Here is a 24,838-nt window from a genome sequence, read left to right as displayed (position 1 = left end):
TCTCTCTCTCTCTCTTTGTTTTTAACTTTTGAAAGAAATATAAAATTATATATCATGCCATTTGATCGTACAATTCGAACTTGAAATATTTCTTTTCTATAATATATATATTTCGTTGTAGAAGATAAAAATGATAATTATATTCATCATTAAAAATGATAAATAAATGAATGAAAATAATAATGAATTTTCAATTAATCAAATTATAAATCATCTCTCCAATTGTTATACGATATAATTATGAATAAAATATAATATTCTAACGACCTCCCCCGCAAGTTTTCCTGAGCTTTTACGTAACTTTTACGTTAACGTTTATTAAAACGCTTACAATTAGTAAACATTGGAGATCTAATTTGAAAAAAAAAAACTAGAAAAAAGAGAAAAACACAGAGCACGTAGAAGTATTTTCAAGGATAGTTGTTAATAAAATAACGGAATAGAAGATTTTTTTTTAATACTATTTAACGCAATAACAATACTGTTTCATACCATGATTCAAACACTTGGCACTAGTAGCGTAAAGATTAATTCTACTCACTTCGTGATCGGACACGGTATAACTACCGTTGCTATTGTATCGTACGGTAAACTCGAATTTAGCATTTCCCGGTGTAACTTGTATCATACAGAAATATCCTAAGCTCATTGAATTCTTATCCTCGAAATTAATGATCTGATCTACGCGATGTATCTTTTTCAATTTAAATTTGGCGCACAATCTTTTACCATTCTTATCCTTGTAATCCTTAACGATATTTTCCATGTGATTTAAAAAACTGTCGACACCACCTAGAACGATTTTATCATTGGGACTAGCCGTTCTGAATGCAGTACAGGCGCACCAGTGTGGTGCAACTGCAGCATCCTGACAAGATCTTGATCTTGGTACTGGTTCGAACAAACTGTAACAGCTTGGACAACCTAAACCGAAATAAATAAATATGATGACATACTTTGATTTTGATTTTAACGATAGTATTTATATATGTAATCAATTTATTACCTAATAAATAATTGTAATCATTTTAATTATTATTATTATTATTATTATTATTATTATATATTGAATATAAAATATATACCTGGAGAAGCATCGGCATCTCCGCCAGATGTTAACAAAATATCTCTGAACGTTTCGTAAAGATCGAAAGGTGATGTCAAACGATTTTCATTTATTTTTAAAGCCTGATAAGCGTCAGGATTTTCGTTACGGAACCAATCAGGTAACCATATATAGATGAAAGGTAATCTTTCTTCGTACCAACCAACAAACGTTTCTCTGAGACTACCCCAACGCATGCCTAAACACACACAAAAAAAAATACAACACATTTTCTTCTCTCTTCCTTTCTATCTTTCTCTTTATTATTTTCAACATTAATTTAGATTAGATTAAATTATAATTATTTTTATTTTAATATTTAATTTTAATATTTAATTTTAATATTTAATTGAAATTATAATAATGATTTACCGTGATCGCTCAAGAAAACAATCATCGTGTCGTTAAGTACACCTTCCTTTTGAAGAGTATTCAATCTTTGATATATCTGAGAATCCATCGATGATAATTCATTAACGTTCTCGTGGCTTATAGTATTGGTCCAAAAAAATCCAAAGTATGGTACGTTGACAAAAGTTTCGGCAAAGTCCATAGCATAATTAAATATCCTATCGAAACTTGTTTCGGGACCGGTGCAATACTTCAGATTAAATCTAATCGTAAAATATATAAATCGTATGAAATTATACAAATCTTTGATTGTTCATACATTTACTATCTATATATATTATTTAATCGAATATATAATAAAATCCTTGAAATGTTTCATAGAAGAAAAATGTGATAATCAAAATGAAGATACCTGTTCTTCGATTTAAGAAGTTTTTCGCTTGCCAACATGTACGGTCGTAAATAATAATCCGTAGGTGGTTGAACGAAACCTACTTTTAAATAATTAAACGTGTTCAAAGCGGTTTCATCCTCGCCGTATGCGGTGACGTATCCTGCATTGCGAAAATTGTACCAAAGAAATGGACAACGATCGAGTTTGTATGCTTCGAAAGGTTTACATCTGGTAAAAGCTTGTTCTTGATTTTGACCGGTTAAAATAGCCATCAAGTTTGGAAAAGTATTGTCCCCCATTTTGTTGTATCCCTTTAAATTGATCCAACCTGTCTCCCGTAGATACTTTTCCGTCTTTGGCATGCTCCTTTGAAAATTCAATCGGCTTACACTATCGATACCGAGAACTAGAATACTCAGTTTTCTCGTGGGACCGTAAGTTACGTTGTTGTTACTCGTTGTCAGGTTATCCAAACGATCATTTACTTTACGTGGATTCAAAATGGCATGAACGTTTTCGTAATTGGTCAACGTTTTTCCCTTCTTCGTTTTTGTTTTACAAGTTACCAATACAACTTCAACGTCGTCCGGTATCGTTGCTTGCATTTTCAAACTTTCGCATTGTTTAACTCTACCTCGAATTGAACGTACGAATAAATTAATTATCTGTATATATATATATATGTATATGTATATGTATATATGTATATATGAGTCGTTTATTTTGAAAGTGGCCTAACTCCATTTGTCAATTATTTCCGGTTACCTACGGTAACATGTACAGCTTCAAATTATCTATCAATAAAGCATTTAAGATTTCTTATATTCCGAGTAAATACGGTCATTCTGGACACATAAGTTTTCAGAGTTAGTTGAATTACTGAACCGTTTATTTTGAAAGTGGCCTAACTCCATTAGGAGTAGAGATTTTGGTGTGGTAGAAATGGCATTAAAAAAAAATAATTTACCGTTTGTCACCCGAGATTATTACGATATTATCAAAAAGTGTCGGAAAGGTAATAACTTTATTGTACATGAAATCAGACAAGAAGATTTTGTATGAACAAAATTATTAGAAGACGCAATTTTTAAAGGGTTAAGAATTCTAACGGAGAACCAATAAACTGGTTAAAAATATGTTGGATGCGTTTTGTCAAAAATGAATAAGATTTTCTATAAGACATCAATGAATGAGAACGAAAATTTGAAAGTCCTGAATTTAATACCATGTCGGGGTAGACCAAGAAAGTTCGAAAATATTGTATTGACATCACTGTATAAAAATATAAGACAAATTACAACCGCAAAATTCAAGGACATAATTGACTTATTACGATATATACCACCGGAACATCATGATTTCTTTAAATCCCTTTCATATAAACAAAATGAAAAAAAATAAAAATTGTTTTGTAATTTATGTTCGTAAAAAATGTTTCGAATCGCATATTTTATATTTTTAAAATGTTATAAAGATATGTAATATAAAATAAGTATTGTTTTTTCGCAATTTGAAGCATCTTAAATTATGTTGAATGGACTTCGGTTCCTTCAAATTTGATAACGAATCTGGTTGTTAATTTTGAAAGTGGCCTAACTCCATTGTTGGTAAGAAAACGCATATTATTCACTTAATAATTGCCATTATTTTAATAGGAACTGTAAATTGAACACCTTTAGATACACTTAAGCAACATAACTCATCGTTATTCTTTACGTATATTTTGAATTGCATTGAAACGCAAACCTTTAAATATCTCAATTTAAGGTTAAATGGAGTTAGGCCACTTTCAAAATAAACGGCTCATATGTATTTACCCGATCAAATGTATATATATCGGTTGAATCTAATTGGAGAAACATTACTTACGTAATCATCGAATCGAATTTATGCTTTATCGGATTATCAAAGATCGGTCTGATTACCGGCGACCAACAACAATTCATATTTTTATGATTAGCCATGACTTTTGGATCTAGGATAAGGGTCACGGTATCGTTAGCACCTTTCGATATTCGCGTGTATAATTTTTCCTTAAAACACGCCTCGAACTTTTCCCTTTTAATGAACTTTACGATGGACGGATCTAAGGCGTCCTTCGATAACATATGACATTTTGGATTCCACACTAGGAAACCGTCCATCGTACCTGCAAATCCCGTTTATTCTTTATTTTAATCATTTTCGAATCACTTTTCATTTCTACTAGTTTTATTTTTCTTCTTTTATACAAAAATAATATCTCATCGAGGATATTTTTGTCTTATTTCAAATTTCGATCAAACATAATTTTTCATGACATCAAGATCCTGATTTATTTTTTTATTTCTAATAATATATATATCATATTTATATTATTGATATAAAAATTGTGAAATGTAATAGAAATATCGTTAAAGATGATTATTATTAAATCGTGACGATTGTAACTTATTTCAAATTTCGATCAAACATAATTTTCATGACATCAAGATCCTGATTTATTTTTTATTTCTAATAATATATATATATCATATTTATATTATTTGATATAGAAATTGTGAAATGTAATAGAAATATCGTTAAAGATGATTATTATTAAATCATGACGATTGTAACTTATTTCAAATTTCGATCAAACATAATTTTCATGACATCAAGATCCTGATTTATTTTTTTATTTCTAATATATATATATATATATCATATTTATATTATTTGATATAAAAATTGTGAAATGTAATAGAAAGATTATTAAGATGATTATTATTAAATCGTGACGATTGTAACTTATTTCAAATTTCGATCAAACATAATTTTCATGACATCAAGATCCTGATTTATTTTTTTATTTCTAATAATATATATATATATCATATTTATATTATTTGATATAAAAATTGTGAAATGTAATAGAAAGATCGTTAAAGATGATTATTATTAAATCATGACGATTGTAACTTATTTCAAATTTCGATCAAACATAATTTTTCATGACATCAAGATCCTGATTTATTTTTTATTTCTAATAATATATATATATCATATTTATATTATTTGATATAAAAATTGTGAAATGTAATAGAAAGATCGTTAAAGATGATTATTATTAAATCGTGACGATTGTAACTTATTTCAAATTTCGATCAACATAATTTTCATGACATCAAGATCCTGATTTATTTTTTATTTCTAATATATATATATATCATATTTATATTATTTGATATAAAAATTGTGAAATGTATAGAAATATCGTTAAAGATGATTATTATTAAATCGTGACGATTGTAACTTATTTCAAATTTCGATCAAACATAATTTTCATGACATCAAGATCCTGATTTATTTTTTTATTTCTAATAATATATATATATCATATTTATATTATTTGATATAAAAATTGTGAAATGTAATAGAAAGATCGTTAAAGATGATTATTATTAAATCGTGACGATTGTAACTTATTTCAAATTTCGATCAAACATAATTTTTCATGACATCAAGATCCTGATTTATTTTTTTATTTCTAATAATATATATATCATATTTATATTATTTGATATAAAAATTGTGAAATGTAATAGAAAGATCGTTAAAGATGATTATTATTAAATCGTGACGATTGTAACTTATTTCAAATTTCGATCAAACATAATTTTCATGACATCAAGATCCTGATTTATTTTTTTATTTCTAATAATATATATATATCATATTTATATTATTTGATATAAAAATTGTGAAATGTAATAGAAATATCGTTAAAGATGATTATTATTAAATCGTGACGATTGTAACTCACCGTTAGTATCGTTGTAGAATTTGTAGGACGGATATTGAAAATTCGTATAATCGATGTTATCTTCGGAAACGAGATATAACGTAACAAGTACTAGACACGGAAGAAGTAGTAAAACTATACCGGGTCTACTACAAAAGCACTCGACTAAGCGCGACAATTTAGCCTTGAACATCATCATCATCATATTGTTGTTAAATTCGCGCTTCCCCTTTCGATGAACAATCAAATGTCGTCCTTCGAATTTGGCTGACAGACTCAAACTCAGCCTCGTTTTTCCAATTGGAAATTACCGGTGGTGGTGATGATGGTGATGGTACCGGCATTTCCAAACCTTTAAACTTTAATATTCCACATTCCCTTTGTTCCACCTTGTCCTTTTTCTTTTCAAATCTCGATTTTTCCCATGAACGTTCATTATATTGAATTTCCTGGTATCTTCCATATCTTCTTTCTTCTAAAGGCAAACCAATCATTGAAGAACGATCATCTTCGAGAATGATTATTTCCGGAATTAGAAATAATTTTCTTCTTTTTAATATTTTTCTCATCAAATTTATCGAAAATATTTTCTTAATACGACAAACATTGTATAGAATTTTTCTACATTGTAATATACTAATTGGAATCAATCATATCTATTGTATACAATTTAGTACAATTTTTCAATTGTAATCTATTGACTGAAATCATTAATATCTACTGTAAAAAAAAAAACAAATAGCAATTTTACGATATAAAATAATTGAACTAATTCGATATCTCGTTTCTAACGTTCATCTATATGTTGAAAAATCGGTATTGAATCTAATAAAATGTATAAATAAAATATTTCTCGACGATACGTTTAAATTTAAAAGCTCAAATAAAATCATAATAAATATTAACAAATGTATTAACGAAGAAACAACAAAAAAAAAAACAAATAATACGTAAGAAGAATCGTTACAGTTTGATAATCGCGTTACGATAAGGGCTTTTTAACGATGAAGGTTAAAACGTTGTCTACACTCTCTCGTCTTAAAGTGGCCATGCGTTACATTGCTATGCATTGATTACATAAATGCACGGGACGGAACAGTATAGTCTGTATTGAAATGAAGTATGAATGATTTTCTTTACTGATTATTATTCTCTTACAAAAGTTATTCACGAAAATAATTCATTTAATGAAATTCATTCATTCATATATTTCTACGTTTTCTTCGTTAATATTTGAATAACTCAGATAATTATTATCTATCATTATAACGATTAAAATATTATTATCATGTCTCGTATATGCTTTTATTCAATGATAATAAAAAAAAAAGAAGAATATATATATATATATATATACATATGTATAGAAACGTTCTCAACTTACCCCACCACATTCGTTAGATTCGATTATACATGAAGAAAATATATTCTTTTAAAAGGTCGAATGAAAGTAAATAGAAATAGAATGAGACGATTTAGATAGATGAAGGAAGTGTCTCGTGTGACATCGATTTCTCTAGATGATCTAATTAATTTCTCAAATCATCGAAGTAGTCGACTGTCACCGGTAATTACCATCACCACCACCATATCACCACCATACACTAACTTTCTTTGAAAAGATATCAAATTAATAACACCATCACTGATACGTCATTTGATATGATTTAACAATTGACTCGACCTATTACAATCGAACAACATTCACTAATAGTTTTCATCACTTCTCCAATTAAATGAATTAATATTAATATTTATATATGTATGTGTATATATAACAATACACAGAGATAGACAGAGAAATTGGTTTAGTATAAAATAAAAGTATTACGAGTACCTCGAATGAAATCAATGAATTAGGGTAAATCGCGTGAAAAGTGGGGGAAAGAGAAAATAAATAAAATAAAGAAAAAATATTTTATATGCGAACCACCACCACACCACCACGAAAGATTAAACAAAAAGGTACGTCAACGAGCAATAACAACAATTAATAATGGTTCGAAGTCACAACGACGAAGTTCCGTTGCAGACTGACGAATAAAATGTGCGCGAGAACGTCGACGTACTCGACGTGGTTGGTTGGTAGCCGACGTAGAAGTTGTCGTCGTAGTCGTCGTCGTCGTCGTAGTCGTCGACGTAGTCGTCGACGTTGCTGTTTCGATACTGCGCTGGTCGATACTCGCGAGGATGATGGCCCACCACGATCATCCCCAACCAACCCTAATGTTTTTTTATTTCCTTCCATTCGTTCCGTTTCCAACCAATAAATACCAATCAACGTGTATTCTTTCTTCGTCATCTTTTTTTTCGTTAATTTGTTTGTTCGTTTATTTAATTTTTTTTCCCTTTCACCGTAATGTTTTTTCGTCTCGTTAATTGTTAGAGGAAATTTTTCGTCTGGGTTGTTTTTTTTTTTTTTTAAACGATAACGATAATGATATTTCATTTACAATTGTTTTCATTAGATTTAAAGTCACATGTGCATTATTATTATTATTATTATTATTATTTTCGTACCTCTCGAGATGTATTTTTTATCTCACCATTTTTCTTCGTATTTACTTTTTTTTAATCATCGTCTCGTCGTATCGTTAATCGCAGGAAATTTTTTCGATGATAATGAAATTTGATCTGCAATCGTTTGGTAAAATTGCTTTTTTTTATCTCCGTTATTTTTCTATTTTTAACTTTTTCGTATTGTATTTTGAATTATCGCGAACAAGGTTGTCACCTTTTTGCAAATGTTTGATTTAAAAATTCGTACAAATTTCTCGGTAAGGGTGGGGGGAGGAGTAGGAAAAGATATCTTTTCTTGTTTTTTTTTAACTTCGGTATCAAAACGACGGTATTAAATACGTCTGGAAGATAATTTTCAAAAGTAATTTATTGCGTGTCGGGATAATTCACAAATGTTTTCTTCTTATTCTTCTTTTTTTTTTCTTCTTCTTTTTTATGAATAAGTAAACGGTCGTTATCAACGAGTTGTTAAATGTTACATTAAAACGCGATGCAGCAGGGCAGGGGGTATTATTGACGAACGGCAAACGCAGTCGCGGATAACGTTTCATTTTGTATTTTTAATTTTTCTTTTTTTTTTTTCTTTTTTTCTTTCCTATTATTTTTCTGTTCTATCTCTCGGTCACAGGAAGAATCTATTTCCTACGATTATTTCATTTACTAGTACGAACAACCGACGAACGATAACGAGCGTGACGATAATATAATGAGCGTTAATTTAATAATATAAATTTTACAAATTGTATTCCTCTACGATGACTTCTCGAACGTTGTTGTTACGTTACGTTACGTTACGTTACGTTTTATGCATTTTAAAAAAAAAAAAAAAAAAAAAAAAAAAAAACGAGTCAAATAATCCAATAATATAATTGGAAAAATTGAAATATATATTCTACGTTTCGAATACTAAACGATACAAATATTTCTTATTACGTTTATTTATTGACCGTTCGTCTGACGTTGAATTCCGTCGTAATGTATTTTTCTATTTCTTTTTTTTTTATTGTTCATCGTTTTTTTCTTTCTCTAAGTTATTTGCAATCGAAACTCACTTTGACCGTGTCAAAGTTTTACTACGTAAATCCATGCAAATGTGTGGTTTTTTTTTTCTTACTTCTATTCTTTGTTTGAGAAATTTAAATTATCATTAAAAAAAAAAATGTTTCTTACATTAAATAAAATCATTGTTAATTTTGACCTTACGTGATATAACGTTGTTCAAAATTGATAAAAACATATATAATCAAATGTCATATCTATATCCGTTTCCGTTATAAAAAAGATATGCGTTCCGTATAATTATCCTTACATCTAAATTAATAAATATACATAATAATAATAATAATAATAATCCTGTTGATATTCAACAAGCGACGAATTTCGATCGACGATCCATCGTTCGATGATGATTCCAACCGATGAATTAACGTGAAAATTCGTTGCAAGATTTAAACGATCTTTGGTCATACTTCCTCCCGTTGACAGTGCGTTCAACAGATTTTTCTAAAACCATTCTCGGACTTAAATGAATAAAAGTACGAGACGTTTGATGAATTTATCCTTTACATTTACAATTTTTCATTTTTCTTTCTTTTTTCTTTTTCTTTTTTTTTTAACAAGTCTTGCTCTCGTAGCAGACGGATTCTTGAAGGCAGAAACGCGTCTAAAATTACGCTGTTCCGGTACATTCTGAAAACGAGAATAAAGATAAGTAACATCCTGTCATATGCAACTACGGTTCTTTTATCTTATTCAACATGCTTATATATATTATATTTTACGATTGTAATGCAATCGGTTAAAAATAAACTGCGTTACTGTAAGACACAATTTTTTGATTTAAAAAGAATATTAAAAAAAAAAAGAAAAAATATAACAAAATAGTAAGAAAGAATAATTATTATTTTTGTTATAAATCGTTTAAAAAAAATAAGAATAATTAAAAAATGAATACTCACTGCAAACGGAACAATGTTGTTCATCTGAACCATCGCCACATCCGTCTCTTCCGCTACACGCAATTGCATCCGAACGGCATCTACCATTATTGCATTTGAAAGGACACGTTTTGGGTCCTATCCTACCGCGATATCGGGTTCGACAGGCTCCTCTAGGTTCGTCACTGCCATCTCGACAAGAAACAACTGCATTGCAGAACTCGTATGCAGGTAAACATTGGCCATTGTTACATCTGAATGCACCTTCCGGACATTCTACGAGAATTATAAAATGTAAAAACAATTATAATTGTTATATAGAAAATAAAATCGATATTATAGTTATTATAATTATAATAATATAAGAACAACTAACTTCGTCGATTATTGCAATCCTTTTCATCCTCGTTGTCCGGACAATCACGGTTTCCATCGCAAATGCCTGCCTTAGAAACGCAAATGCCACTTTTCTGGCATTTAAAAGCTTGATTAGGGCAACTATCCTTGGTGCATTCCTCGTCGGAACCATCAACGCAATCTGCACGACCATCGCAAACGAAGAACCAACTGATGCAATTTCCCGAACTTCTGCATTGGAACGTACCAGGTGTACAACCACCTCTCTTTGCATTGCAACTCGAATTAGATGGGAAATTGCAATCGCAAATTCCTTCCGTACATCTTGAATATGGATCCGCCATTCGACATTCTAAATCAGAGATACAGGGTAGACCTAAACTGACTGCTATAGTTGCGGTTGGTTCGTGACGATCGGTTTTAATCGGTGCTGAAAACCAGAAAACAGACGATCAATTAATTAATGTTTTCACCAATTCAAATAATTGAATAAATAAATAAATAATTACCCGCGGTAGTTGATACTATCGTAATTTGCGAGTGTTCCGTAGATTCGGCATCGATGACTACGGCATCATCGTCATACGTAATTTCGGTGGAACCCGGATGATTTGGTTTACCGGTTACAAAACTTGGCCTTGTCACTAAATTAACAGGTATCAATTGATCATTCGTCGTTGTGGTCGACAAAAGCATCGATGCATTCTTCAGCCATGATATTTGCACTCCTGATTAAAACGAATCCGACAAAAAGAAAAAGAAAGAGGAAAAAATCAAAACAAAAAAGAAAAAAAAGAATAAGAAAACAATTAATGACATTAAGAAACCGTGTCACCGGAAATGCATGCACTCCTTAAAGGGATTCATTAAGGTCATGCTTTCGAAACATCGATATACGATCGAATTGAAACGTGTTCGTTTACTCTTTTCTCCCGAGAAAAAAAAGAAAAAAAAAGAAAAAGAAAATGCAGAAAGGGAAATGCAATCATTTCGAATTCGCTAATGGGTTCGTTAATTAAGCTCGCGAATGATCGACGTTTCCATCGTTAAATTTAATCAAGTACTACCAAGTATATACTCGTATTGAGAATTAATCGATTTCGAAAAAGCCTCTTTTTCTTCTAAAATTAACGAAACGTTTCGATTGGATCGTACGATGTCAACATTTTTAGCATTTTTATTAACTTTTAATTTGATTAATAGAAATAATATAATATAATATAAATATGATTTAATAATATATATATGTAGAAAATTTATTTTTGAAATTATACTTCTTTTGGCGCATTGGGGAAAATGTAATGGGGAGTGAATTTTATTCCGAGCGTCTAGAAAAACGACACCATGAAGTTTGTCAGTATTTACGACGCGCGAAGTTGTCTTTTTTTCTTCTCCCCCTTTTTTCTCAAGCGGGTCACCCATCCAAGTACTAATTGTACTCAGCGCTGCTTTACTTAAATGATCGAAGTGAGAACTAATGCTGTAACCGCGCCATGGCTGTTGACGCGTGAAGTTATTCGATATATCTCTCTTATATTTAGTGTGTGGACTGATATCTATATTTTGATATTTTCTTTTTCTTCTTTTTATTCTTTCTTATATATATATAATAATAATTATTTTTTTTTAAGTTATTTTTTTTCTTTGAAGTTTTGTTTTGAAATTATTTTTGAGGTTATGGAGGTTATATTCGTTTTGGTACCGCAAAGAAGTATAACTTCTTACGTGCGTACATAAGTACACACACCAGTTCTTTTTCTATTTGAAAAGACGACGAAGTATCGTAATGTATAATTTATAAATTTTTTATAATATATAAAAAACATATTTTTATAATATATTTTATTTTTATAATATATAAAAAACATTAATTACTATTAATATTTAATATTCTTTATATAATATAATATACGAGTTGTGTGTTTGTTGTTGCTTTTTTTTTTAAGTTATTTTTTTTCTTTGAAGTTCTTTTTGAAGTTATTTTTGAGGTTATTGAGGTTATGTTCGTTTTGGTACGGCAAAGAAATATAACTTCTTACGTGTGTACATAAGTACACACACCAGTTTTTTTTTTTTAATATATAATTATATAATTTTTATATATTTTAAATATATATATATATATATATAGAAAATTTCTTTTTAAATCATCATACCGGTATCATCCTGATCATCGATATTCTCCGGTTTAGAAGTTGGTATTAAAAAATCCATGGTATTTTGTTCGTCAGTTTCCGTGGTTGCTTCTTCGGTTTGATAAGAATGAATATCTTGATTCAATGATAAAGATGGTCTGACGAGATTATCGGGACTGCAAACGTCATTTTCGCGACGCATCGGTGCAGTGCATTGACAACGTCCGAATAAATCGGGAATGAGAAAATCGCAATGGGTATTTGGATCCCATAATCTGCAATGCGCGTGTTCGTAACACACTTCTCCCAATTTCGCAGCTGAGAAAGTAAAACATTGGCACGCATTATATACCGTGGGTTATTAACAATATTTCATGGGGATTAAAGAAAAGAAAAAAAGAAAAAAAAGAAAATGAAGAGAAAGGGGTGGGGGGGGGGAAAAACGAACTCCTCGATTAAAATCTTCCAATCTCGAGCGTTCCCTCCATCCATCCGTCGATCTTTCAAATTATACACGCTCGAATTATGTGTGCCGTTATATACCAACGGTATAGACAACGAAGTATGCCAGTTTTAACATCAACAACAACGAAGATTTATTTTAATCCCGTGCATCTGTTGCCCCGCTTCATTCCGAGTTTTATCGTTAAAAGAAAATATAATATAAGCGGGAGAAATCATAGAAATTAATGAAAAAATCAAAATAAAATATAGAAAAAGTACGATAATTTTACTAATATATTATAAGACATTCTAATACCTAGTACCGGTGAAAATAATCAAATTCTATAATTGCTTACCGCAAATTTCTATCGTTAAAAATGCAAAGATAAAAATTATAAAATATATTATGAAATTTCAACGTTGCAATTTGATTTATCGTTTAATTTTAAATAATGAATATTGAAAACTGATTTTGATAAAAAAGTAAATCTGATTTTGCAGCAAAGGAACGGTGGTAAAACGAAAGATGAAGGAAGAAAAAAGAAGAAAGAAATAATCTAATTGTAAAATTAATTGCTTACGTCCTAGACAGGTGTGTCTTCGAAATTGTAAATAGCCCTCGACGCATCTGCATGCACCTTCGAGGCAGCTGCTGTTTGCTACTTTCAACGAGCACTGTTCGTTTACGATACAATCGTTACCCAATAATGTAGCTGTATAAAATAATAATAATAATAATAATTATTATTATTCGTATGTTGGTACTTTTAATCAAGAAAATAATATTGAAATCAAACAAATGAGTTAGATGAGTGAAAGAAGAAAAAGAAGAAGAAGAAGAAGATGTGAGGAAGGGAAAAAAAAAGGTATAAGGTAAAAGCCCCCTCGGTTGGCCAGGCCCCCTCTATTGGCCACTTTATGCCACAACAGTGATTATAAATTATATGCTGATGTGCACATGGTGACAGTTTCTAAAAAAAAAAATTCTAATTTTAAAATATCATTGAAAGTAATTCGGATTATTTTAAAAATATATTTAAAAACGAAAAAAAATAAAGTTGTGCAAGACTTCTGTTTTTGGATGGTTTCTTGTTAAGTAAGGTAAGGATACTGTGATTTTTATTAACCTATATATTTCATTTTTGACAATAGCAACCAAAATATTTTTTTTTTCTGCAATTAACATAGCTTAAAATTATTATAGAAATTGAAAATTAAGTGATTTTTAATTATTCTCCATTAAAAATATGGTGGCCAAGCATGGAGACAGTATTATTGCCTCTGTTTTTATCATTAGCCAACTTATGACTATTCGCTTTGAGGTTATATATTTGTACATAAAGTATTCAACTAGTTTTTTTAATACTAATGAGTAATTAATTTCTTTGTACACGAGTTTTGAATTATTCAATTTTGATTTATTTAATAAATTAGTTATTAATTAATTATTTATTTTAAATAGGAAACATGGCCAAATGAGGGGACATGCGTGGCCAAAAGAGGGAGAAAGTTGGCTAAAAATAGGGACATTGCAAATCTATGTTTTTTAAATTTATTATTAAAATATTTATGAATAATTTGTCTTTTCTTTATTTTATTCAAAGCTGAAAGCTCAAGCTTACAGGTTAAACCATTAGTTTAGATGTAAGTTATTTTATTGAATGAATATAATTTTTCTAAAAAAGAAAACGGCTTAACTGGCCAACCGAGGGGGCTTTTACCTTATATTATAATACTATAATATATGTAGAAGAAAAAAGAATAAGAAGAAGAAGAAGAAGAAGAATATCGAGAGTAGGATAATTTCTTCTTATAATGATGTTACTCTCTTCTTTGTTAATCTAATCTTGATCATGGTATCACAAGCTAATTAGATTATTTCCTGGCACTTCTCGTTCAACGTATTATAGTATGTATGTATATTACGTTGAATAAGATTCTATCTTGGGGGTACTGGTCTCTTATATTTTATTCTCTTTTACGAACTTCTTATTCCGATGAAAAGAAAAGCGTTCTTCTCTCTAAAGACAACTGAGAAAAGTAACAAAACGACGAAAAAGAATAAGAAGAAGAAGAAGAAGAAGAAGGAAGGAAAGGAAAGGAAAGGAAAGAAAAAATAAGATAAATGGAAAAGAATAATTCAGAAGAGACTTTTAAGAAACTCACACTCGAGGCAATGTGTTCCATTGTATTCTGCGAAAAAGGGTTGACACCGACAGTAACCATAGTGGCAATGGCTTTTGGCGATGAAACTCTCGCAATCTCTGTTCCTGTTGCATTCATCTCCAAGTTTCAGTTCCGTCAGCATTGGCGAGGACTTAGTTAAACGCTAAATAAAATCAAAAAGTCAACGAGTCAAACGAGAAGAAAATAATGCGAAAGAGAAAAACGTTTCCTTAAAGGAAAACAACATCGTTATGAAATATTTATTATATCTGTATACGTATGTGTGTATGTGTGTATGTGTGTATGAAACAAACGTGTATTTTATTTTCAACGATTTTGTTAATCAACTAGCAAATCGTATCTATTTCCTAACGAGAATTAGACAGAGACAGAGATATTCTATAAAGAGAGTAATTCAGCGGTTAGATACTCTCAAAGGAAGAACCAACCCGAGTATTCATTGAAATTCGAGATCGTTAGAGTTGAATTCTCGATAGATAGATGGATAGATAGATCGATTGATCGATAGAACGATAAGGATTTGCTACCTTATCGAGAGAAATCCCAGAAGTGTCTCGTTGAAACAACTTATAAATTCTTATAGGAAGTTTTAATTGTATACTTCTTAAAACTTGACTTATTTAATTCGATATTATAATAATTTAATAAGAAATTTTAACAAGAAAATAATTCACTTTTTTGGCAAATCTTCCAGCTTAATTGTAAGATAATATATTATATACTTCGATAAAAGATTATTCATTAAATGAGATAAATAAAAAGATAAATAAATAAATAAATAAATAAAAAGAAGTATAATCACACCGATGTAGACAACAGTCAACAGTTATCGATATAATGGTTAAAAAGGAGGATTGTTGATAATTAATATATTATATTATTATAATAATTTAATAAGAAATTTTAATAAGAAAATAATTCACTTTTTTGGCAAATTTTCCAGCTTAATTGTAAGATAATATATTATATACTTCGATAAAAGATTATTCATTAAATGAGATAAATAAATAAATAAATAAATAAATAAAAAGAAGTATAATCACACCGCGATGTAGACAACAGTCAACAGTTAACGGTCTATCCTTGTCTCTTTCTAACCTTCATCGCATCAGGATCTTCCTCTTTGCGTTCGTTTCCGTTTACTAAGGATTACTCCGCGCATTGTTTGCCGATCGTGGGAATAAGTCGGAATGCGATTAGGATGAATGGAAGAAAGGGAAGAGAGAAAATTCATAGTTTTGACATCTTCTAGATAGACGAGGGATTCCCCTCTCTCTCTCTCTCTCTCTCTCTCTCTCTCTCTTAGATGGCATGTAATAAAGCTATTTCAACTTAAGATATATATTCATCTAGTTAACGTAGTATACCTACACATTTACAAACGTATAAACATAGATGCGTTAACCATATAGAAATCTAACCACCATCGCTTAATTATATCTAACGAAGGTATAAGCCAATTTAAAAAAACAAGTCGCGGAAGAATTTACTACCACCTGCTGTTCCTACCTTCAACACGTCGTCATCATCATCATCATCATCATCATCGTTGTGTGATCATGATGATCATGATGATCATCACGCACCATCGTGTACAACCCTATTCCTTTAACGACGTTTCTCACGCGGAAACTCTCAACTTCTGCTTCCGATATCCCGTACTCACGGAATGCGCAGCAACAAAAATGAAAAAGAAGAAGAAGAAGAAGAAGGAGAAGAATAAGAAGGAGTTTAAAGGAGAACGCGTAGGAAGTGTTAGGGGAAACCGCGGAACGGTTTCCCCCATTCTCAACTTCTTCACTCTCTCGACATTTTATGGCGATCGTTAAATTATGCTTCGGTCAGCTGTAATCATGGACGTTTCAATAGCTTTCGAGGAATGCACTCTAGGATACTTCGTCGCGACTTTTTCCCCCTATAGAGGAAATTCCAATTCACGCGAGAACAACGTTTCTCCGATTACATTTGGAACAAAAAATATCATCATCTTTTCTTTTTTTTTTTCTAACAATTATTCTCGGGCCAGTTTGCAGAATTCGATTTCTCGTGTAAGTAGGTATAGGTAAAAGTGATACACCCCTTTTATCAATTACGAATTGTAATTATTACAAGACAAAATATTTACGATTAACAAATTGAAACACGTAGGTATAACAAGTTTTATTTTTCTTTTTTTTTTTTTTAGAAAAACTTTGCTCATTCTTAAACATGTTTCCCTGATCATTCAACGAGAGAGTTACCGGTACTTAGAAAACGCAAACCTAGTCGGTACCGCACAATATTTCCGGACTGCGTTATCCTTATGAGTATGTGGAATGGTTCTCTCTCGTGCGAAATTATATATTCTCATACTTATGAAATTATAATTTCCATCTCGCATTAGCGAACTATGGTCTAGCGTGCGCAAACTTATAAGAAATTAGTACCTACGCTTCGAGGAGTCTTAATCTGACGATCGTCCGTTGGCTTGGGGTTCGCGTGTGTGTGTGTTTATGTATATGTGTTCTTATGCGTTAAAAGTAACGTAACAAAACTATCGAAATATTTGATGATAAAATAATAATCATCATCATCATCATCATTATTATTATTATTATTATTACTACCTGTTATTATTAAAAGAACGGGATAAATAAACGCACGATATGAAATTATACGAATAACATTACATTGATGTAATTTAAATACATTAACAATCGTTTACTCTTTCAATAAAATAGCATACGAGACACCGTTAACCAATACAAAGTCGTCTAACTATTAATAACATTTTTGTATAATATCAATAGGAGGAAAGTAGGACGATACAACAATACTGGCCACGACGATGACGACAATTTAAATATATAATCGAGAATAAAAGTTCTTCGTGGGGTTATTGGTCGCAGGGGTCTTCTTAATGTTTAATTCAATTCGTTACGGCTTTTCCTCGAGTCTAGTTTCGATTGATATACGTTGAAAACAAACGTCAATGTAAAATACGAGACCTGTGTGTGATATATATATATATATAAGTATTTTCAAGTAGAATTGATTAACCATTACTTCCTGTCATAATCACTGTTATATTCCATTGAAATATCGTTATTAGAATTCAAAGTGCGATCATGCGAGCGTAACTCCTCGATTTCATTTCCTGTCATGAACGAAGAAATGTTCGGGGACAACGTACCCACCCCTCCTCACCTTTCACCTCACCTCGTCCCTCTTCGTGCTCAAACTATGGAAGATAATTTGTCGTAAATCGTTGATTTTTAGACACGATTGGATGATAAGAAAGTATGGAACATTTGACGTATGATACAATGTATGATGATAGATGCATGAAATTTGAAAATACAAGAAATGTTGCATGTTCCCCTGTGAAAGGGGGATAGAAAAAAGAATATTACAGAAAATAATGATCTATGGTGGAACGTCGACGGTGGCGTTCCGTTTCTTTTTTAAAATAGTGTGTTTGCATATTCAATGATGACAATGATGCCTTTGCGTGCGAGAACCAACGACCGACGTCTAGTGAGAATTATTGTAATTCTATGTGCGAGCAAGGACCCCAACCGTCTCCGAGGGGGCGGAGGAAGGAACGTTGCGTGTACATATTCGATGAGAGGCATCGATGAAAACACGTTAGAAAATTTACGACCACTTACATACCTGTTCAAATATTTCACACGCGACGACCTACCTGTTTAGAAATAATGACAACGTCTATATGTATATTTCATTGAAATTTATCAATAAGAACGAATGCACGTTTCATTTTTGTATATTCGTAAATAAACGCGCAAACGCTATATATTATTTTGTTAATATAAATATTATAAAAAGTAATGACAGAGAAATATAATAGACAAATATTCGATTAATAATTATTTTTATAAGAGTTATATCTTTTTGCGTTAAACAAATACTCAACGATATATTTATAAGGATTAACAATATCATTTGGAAAAAGGAAAATAAATAAATACATTTGTTAAACTCACCAAATGAATAATAAAGATGCATGATAGTAGTATCGTAGTAGAACGATATTTAAACATTGTCACTCTATCTGTCTGTTACTTTATAATTAGATTAAAAAAAAGAATAATAATAAAAAAGAAAAAGAAAGGAAAAATCAATGGATATCACGTGGCGCGAATGTATACGTTTTTGCGTGAAATTTTTTCACGAATTTAGTTGTCGTTGTTGTTGTGTTGTTGTTGCTGTTGTTTAACTCACGCACGAGGAGGAAGGAGGGTTCGTTCGTAAATGCGCGTTGTTTCACGCACGCGCGCTAAAGATGACTGAAGAAGAACCGAAGAAGAACTGAACGGGCCCTCCCTGAATGCGCTTTTGGCCTCAAGCAGAAGTATCTCGGATAGAAAAGCAAGCAACGGGCACTAGTTGGGCCCCGTTCAACTCCCACTTCTTCTTTTTCTTCTACTTCTACTTCTTCTTCTTCTTCTTCTTCTTCTTCTGACTCTAACTCTGACTCTTTATACTCCCCTTCCTCGTATTTCTTCTTTCTTTTTTTTCTTTCTTTCTTTCTTGCTTTCTTTCTTTGGTTTTCAGCATACTAAAGCGAGGATGTATCGTCGATCGTCCATCGTCCGATACTTTATTACAGCTATCAAACGTTCTACCATTGCAATGAAATATACTATAACGTGTTCGATGAATGAATAACATAAATAAATATCTCCGTGGACTCGTTTAAAACGTTCAACTTTTACACAATTATCCCCGGACAAACGTATCTAACGGTATACAATGCCCAGTGTTTCACAATATTTGTATATTACACGTTATCCTACGTATACATCTTTAACCCAAAAACTAACCCAACTAGTCACGTGATATTTTTTATCTTCATTCGTAATTGCATCGATCCAACGAATATACAAAAAAAGGGACGTCGCTTATGGTCGAAGAAATATTTCACTAAAAACCCGTTCGTATTTATAGAATTGTTCATTAATTTCTATACATTTATTTTGTTTTTCTTTTTTTTTTTTCTTGTTACGAAACTTTTCAAAATTCGATTAAATTTTCACGCGTCTTTGATATTAAAATATTATAATACAGGACAATACTTGATAGTATTTTTAAAAATATATATATATATATACAATATTTTTCGTAACGAGTTAACTCTACTTTCTCTTTTTCATTTCTTTTCGCGTTAAATTATTCATGATTTTATTATTCAACGAAAAGTAAATAGAAATGATTAAGATGTTATATCAAACTTTTCTATGCGAATGAATTTTCTTCGACGATATTTCCCTAGGGGTAGGGAGAGGAGTGGGGGGGAAGAGAGGAAAGAAAAGAAAAAAGAAGAAAAAGAAGGAAATATGTAAGGAATCTCTAAGGTCGAATAATCTTTCTTGAAATCCTTAGAAACTCAAGATTATTGAGAAAGCTGGGATAGTGGTTACGCTAGAATAATTCAATGATCATTTGAAAAATAGATGTAGTCTCTTCATCTTTGCGGTTCATCTACACCGTTCGATTTACGCGGATGAAATCGGATACACGCCGTTACGTTTCATCGAATAAACGTTGTCCACACAAGCAACAACTACGACGACGACTACGAAAACTACGAGGAATAAAGGGGGGAAAAAATACAAGAAGAATAAGTCGCTAATACTTTTGCGGTTAGATGACTTTACGAGCCGTGACTTTTTCCATGCGCTCTTTCATTTAATGCATTGACACTGCTGGGGGGGGGGTGCTGGCTCTTCTTTCTATTCGAACATGCGTAACGACTAACGGGCTAATGTCTAACGAATGTAAATAAGTATTAAACGTTTTACGAGAAAGTCCATCGAGTTTTCTAAGTTTTTTCTCTGCCCCCCTTTTTTCCTTACTCTTACAATACATTCCCTTTTCGATTATCCCCATTTAGTTAAGGCTATTATTTGATATTTACAGTTTGTTCTTTTTCATTGTTATCCCCTTGTTAACGATAACGGTAATTAAAACTCTACTTTTAACTATATCCTGCAAATCGTGTAGTCATACACTTTAATGCACCTGCTTTGTTATTTTCTATCGATATATGAGAACAAATAAATGATTTAAGATATAAATATATTATATCTAATTAATTGTAAAAATCGATTAAATATTTATAATAGAAATTTGATAGATTTATTATATGTTTTTAATAATTAAATATTTTCGAAAATTATGAAACAATAAGAAAAATGACCCTCATGGTAATAATTTATTTTTTTTTATTTGATTTACGTGTTATCTCTTTTCATTTTCTATCTCTCTCTCTCTCTCTCTCTATAGAAAATTATTTTAATTATTATTTTAATTATCGTATCGGTCATTATATGTCTTAAATAAAAATATGAAAAAATAATATTAAAGTAATGTATTAGAATTGATTAGAATATTACCGGATAACGTCATGTGTCTACCTGTAAAACTGAGTAGTAATGCGCTTCCGGTGTGAATGTTCAAAAATATAATAGTTATTACATGCATACGTACATTTTCGAAAATATTTATCCTTCTATGCAAAATTATAAATATTTTATTTATTTTATGTAATCGTTAGGGAAGATAAAAATAAATAAATAATATTTATAGAAAAATATAAAATTGACTATAAGCGAATTTTCAATGCATCGTGCAACGAGAATACCAATCAGAAACAAACTTACTAAACGAAGTATCTCCGAACAAACTGATTGGCTGAATCATGCGCACTCAAACGAATTAGAAAATCCAATGGAACTACATGTTCGTTATATAATAATAAGGATCTGTTCTTATAACACGTGTGTTTAAGCTTTAATAATTAAAAATTGAAGAAGATTATAACGGTTAACGAAAATCATGGCATTAATCTCTGTTAGAGAGATTTTTACTCCAGGTAAACTACGACAATTGATAAAGATGATGTAATCATTTTTCACAAATATGATTACATATTTTTTCCTATTTTTATATATAAACAATTGTACTAACTATCCCTTATTTTTCTTCCATTTATCTTTAGTTTTCAGACATAGCATCAAACATGTATATCTTAGTCGACACATTGTTAAATGTGTAAGTAAATATTTCATTTAATTACAATATTATATTTTTTGATTTATTTATGGATATATATAAATATATATATATATATATATATATGTTTTCATTATTATTTTGTATCAATAACAGCAACACAATAAGCTATGTAACCAGTTGCTATTACCGACTATAATTGGACAAAGATTTTATGCAGAGAAAAAAGTATTTAGCAGAGATAAACCTCATTGTAATGTTGGAACGATAGGTCATGTTGATCATGGAAAGACTACGTTGACTGCTGCTATCACTAAAGGTTTACAATCTAATCATCGCTCTAATATATATTATATTAATTAAGTACGTGATCCATGATAACCGAATAAATCTCTTTTAATTCCTCAGTTCTTTCTGAAAAGCAATTGGCTAAAGCTAAAGGTTACAGTGAAATTGACAATGCTCCAGAAGAAAAAGCTCGTGGTATAACTATAAATGTAGCACACATCGAATATCAAACAGAGAAACGTCATTATGGACATACGGATTGTCCAGGCCATGCAGATTATATTAAAAATATGATTACGGGTACTGCGCAGATGGATGGAGCTATTTTAGTCGTAGCAGCTACCGATGGTACTATGCCTCAAACCAGAGAACATTTACTTCTTGCTAAACAAATTGGAATCGAGCATATTGTTGTTTTTATTAACAAGGTAATGATAACGATGTATTCATATTTTTACTTTTTACATTCATCAACATTTGACACTGTACTTATCGTTGTTCATTTTATTCCGAAAGGTTGATTCTGCCGATTCGGAAATGGTAGAATTAGTTGAAATGGAGATACGTGATTTATTGACCGAAATGGGCTTTAATGGTGAAAAAATTCCTATCATCAAGGGCAGTGCCCTTTGCGCTCTTGAAGGAAAAAATCCTGAAATTGGTTCAGAATCTATTATGAAACTTTTAGATGCGGTAGATGATAGTGTACCAACTCCAATAAGAGAATTGGATAAACCATTTTTATTACCAGTCGAATCAGTTTATTCAATCCCTGGTAGAGGAACTGTAGTCACTGGTAGATTAGAACGAGGAAGGATTAAGAAGGGAATGGATTGTGAATTCATTGGATATAATAAAAATTTAAAGAGTGTAATCACTGGTATTGAAATGTTTCATCAAATATTAGAAGAAGCACATGCTGGTGATCAATTAGGTGCTCTTGTTAGAGGATTGAAAAGGACAGATATTAGAAGAGGTATGATTATGTGTAAACCGGGCTCTATGAAAGCGCATGATCATTTTGAGGCGCAAGTATATGTATTAAGTCCAGAGGAAGGAGGTAGAAAGAAACCTCTTGGAAATCTTGCACAATTGCAAATGTTTTGTAAAACTTGGGATATTGCCGCGCAAATTAATTTATTCGATAAAGCAATGGCAATGCCAGGAGAAGATTGCAAGTAAGTTGAAATTTTTTTCTTTAAAATAAAGGATATTGATAAAATAATTAAAACATATTAATTTGTTTCATCTTTAGATTTGAAATCAAATTAATTCGTCCTATGGTATGTGAAAAAGGCCAACGATTTACATTCCGCGATGGAAATACAACCTTAGGAACTGGCGTAATTACGAATATTCTCCCATCTCTATCAGAAAACGATCGTGTACTCATGTTAGAAGGGAAAAAGAAAAGACAGAAAAAGGAGGAACAACAACAGTAAAGAAATTTTAGATTAGTATATATAAGTGGTATTCTAATTGATATGATCATATTATAAAAAAAAACAATACTTACTGTATTCTAAGGACACAACTCCATTTATGCTACGCAAATGAACATTTAAACATTTTTATTATTAGTCTATATCTCATATATGTACTTGCATAAATTCCTTTGGTTGCCTCTTGATTTACATTATTTGCATTTTCTTATATCATTAAAGTGTTTTATAAGCCGAGTGTGAGACACAATACCACGTATAAATAAGAATAGATTATACTATAGATATAGAAATAAAATGTTCATTAATGTCCTTTAAATTTGAGTATATTCATTACTCTATTATTCAATAAGCCAGTTATATAAATTATAAATTATGTAATTGTAACTATTCGCGGTATTTCCAGAAATTCTTCTGTTAACGCTGTGCATACAGACCTTAGTTATGTAAAAATATAATCAATTTACTAATAATTAAATACTATTGCAATATAGGCAATTTCTAAAACTTCGACAAAGGTAGATTTATTCGATTCATACAATTAGCAGTACAATCTGCTTTTAATTGGTATAACACTTTCTTACTAATAAATAAGATTGTGTATGCATTCTCTTCGTAATCATTGTTTTTCTTCATACTTCCAGACGCATTTCTTTCCAGACAGGTCTCATTAATAGGAACAAGGGGCACAAACAAACAAATATTCATACGTAGAAAAGGAAAACACTGTTTATATAATTTAAGTTGAACAAATCATACATTCACCTTCTCTTACAAAAATAGTAAACGATCCTCGTTAACGCGAGCAGACACGAACTGTTTCATTCCTGTTTAAATATTTTTCCTATTGCGATGAGACATCATACTTGAAACAGTTTTCAAATGTTATTTTTTTTAA

The 24,838-nt window shown here is 30.7% G+C and overlaps 3 protein-coding genes and 1 long non-coding RNA gene across 10 annotated transcripts; 2 read left to right on the top strand and 2 right to left on the bottom strand.

Annotated features, from left to right (window-relative positions):
* Nucleotides 1-440: 440 nt before the first annotated feature.
* On the bottom strand, nt 441-7,773 carry LOC122517429. 7 transcript variants are annotated; one of them, XM_043635813.1, is made up of 7 exons: nt 7,451-7,773; nt 5,635-6,088; nt 3,720-3,999; nt 1,869-2,480; nt 1,478-1,719; nt 1,086-1,304; nt 441-924 (listed from the first exon to the last, which is right to left on the bottom strand). In XM_043635813.1, exons 2-7 carry the CDS (start codon nt 5,816-5,818, stop codon nt 461-463), a joined length of 2,001 nt encoding a protein of 666 aa, XP_043491748.1. In that variant the 5' UTR covers nt 5,819-6,088; nt 7,451-7,773; the 3' UTR covers nt 441-460. The 7 variants fall into 7 exon arrangements, with proteins under 7 accessions (XP_043491748.1, XP_043491744.1, XP_043491743.1 ...); XM_043635809.1 differs by lacking the exon at nt 7,451-7,773 and adding an exon at nt 6,998-7,417 and having other exon boundaries at nt 5,635-6,121; XM_043635808.1 differs by lacking the exon at nt 7,451-7,773 and adding an exon at nt 6,998-7,417.
* Nucleotides 7,774-9,737: 1,964 nt separating this feature from the next.
* LOC122517431 (serine protease nudel) lies at nt 9,738-15,822 on the bottom strand. The gene is made up of 7 exons (XM_043635815.1): nt 15,173-15,822; nt 13,588-13,719; nt 12,584-12,880; nt 10,937-11,155; nt 10,447-10,857; nt 10,092-10,346; nt 9,738-9,822 (listed from the first exon to the last, which is right to left on the bottom strand). The coding sequence occupies exons 1-7, from the start codon at nt 15,312-15,314 to the stop codon at nt 9,803-9,805; spliced, it is 1,476 nt and encodes a 491-aa protein (XP_043491750.1). The 5' UTR covers nt 15,315-15,822; the 3' UTR covers nt 9,738-9,802.
* On the top strand, nt 14,766-15,111 carry LOC122517432. Its single transcript, XR_006303851.1, has 2 exons — nt 14,766-14,915; nt 15,012-15,111. It is a non-coding gene; the product is annotated as an uncharacterized LOC122517432 (long non-coding RNA).
* Nucleotides 15,823-21,929: 6,107 nt separating the features above from the next.
* On the top strand, nt 21,930-24,547 carry LOC122517395 (elongation factor Tu, mitochondrial-like). The gene is made up of 6 exons (XM_043635758.1): nt 21,930-22,070; nt 22,197-22,249; nt 22,367-22,529; nt 22,619-22,926; nt 23,015-23,676; nt 23,754-24,547. Exons 1-6 carry the CDS (start codon nt 22,034-22,036, stop codon nt 23,938-23,940), a joined length of 1,410 nt encoding a protein of 469 aa, XP_043491693.1. The 5' UTR covers nt 21,930-22,033; the 3' UTR covers nt 23,941-24,547.
* The last annotated feature ends 291 nt before the right edge of the window (nt 24,548-24,838 follow it).

Source organism: Polistes fuscatus, unplaced genomic scaffold (genome assembly GCF_010416935.1).
Source record: "Polistes fuscatus isolate 324 unplaced genomic scaffold, CU_Pfus_HIC Scaffold20, whole genome shotgun sequence".
NCBI lineage: Eukaryota > Metazoa > Arthropoda > Insecta > Hymenoptera > Vespidae > Polistes > Polistes fuscatus.
Note: the sequence above shows the minus strand (reverse complement) of the source record. Positions and strands in the feature narration are given on the sequence as shown.

Excerpts from the sequence above, each read along its gene's own strand:
- LOC122517429 (XM_043635813.1), bottom strand. The coding sequence starts at position 5,818 with ATGATGATGATGATGTTCAAGGCTAAATTGTCGCGCTTAGTCGAGTGC. Across the intron at positions 4,000-5,634 it reads ATTCTACAACGATACTAACG|GTACGATGGACGGTTTCCTA; the intron begins GTGAGTTACAAT and ends CGGGATTTGCAG. Across the intron at positions 1,305-1,477 it reads TGTTTTCTTGAGCGATCACG|GCATGCGTTGGGGTAGTCTC; the intron begins GTAAATCATTAT and ends GTGTGTGTTTAG.
- LOC122517431 (XM_043635815.1), bottom strand. The coding sequence starts at position 15,314 with ATGCTGACGGAACTGAAACTTGGAGATGAATGCAACAGGAACAGAGAT. Across the intron at positions 11,156-12,583 it reads CGATGATCAGGATGATACCG|GAGTGCAAATATCATGGCTG; the intron begins GTATGATGATTT and ends CGTTTTAATCAG. Across the intron at positions 10,858-10,936 it reads GATAGTATCAACTACCGCGG|CACCGATTAAAACCGATCGT; the intron begins GTAATTATTTAT and ends TCTGGTTTTCAG.
- LOC122517395 (XM_043635758.1), top strand. The coding sequence starts at position 22,034 with ATGGCATTAATCTCTGTTAGAGAGATTTTTACTCCAG. Across the intron at positions 22,071-22,196 it reads TAGAGAGATTTTTACTCCAG|TTTTCAGACATAGCATCAAA; the intron begins GTAAACTACGAC and ends ATTTATCTTTAG. Across the intron at positions 23,677-23,753 it reads ATGCCAGGAGAAGATTGCAA|ATTTGAAATCAAATTAATTC; the intron begins GTAAGTTGAAAT and ends TTTCATCTTTAG.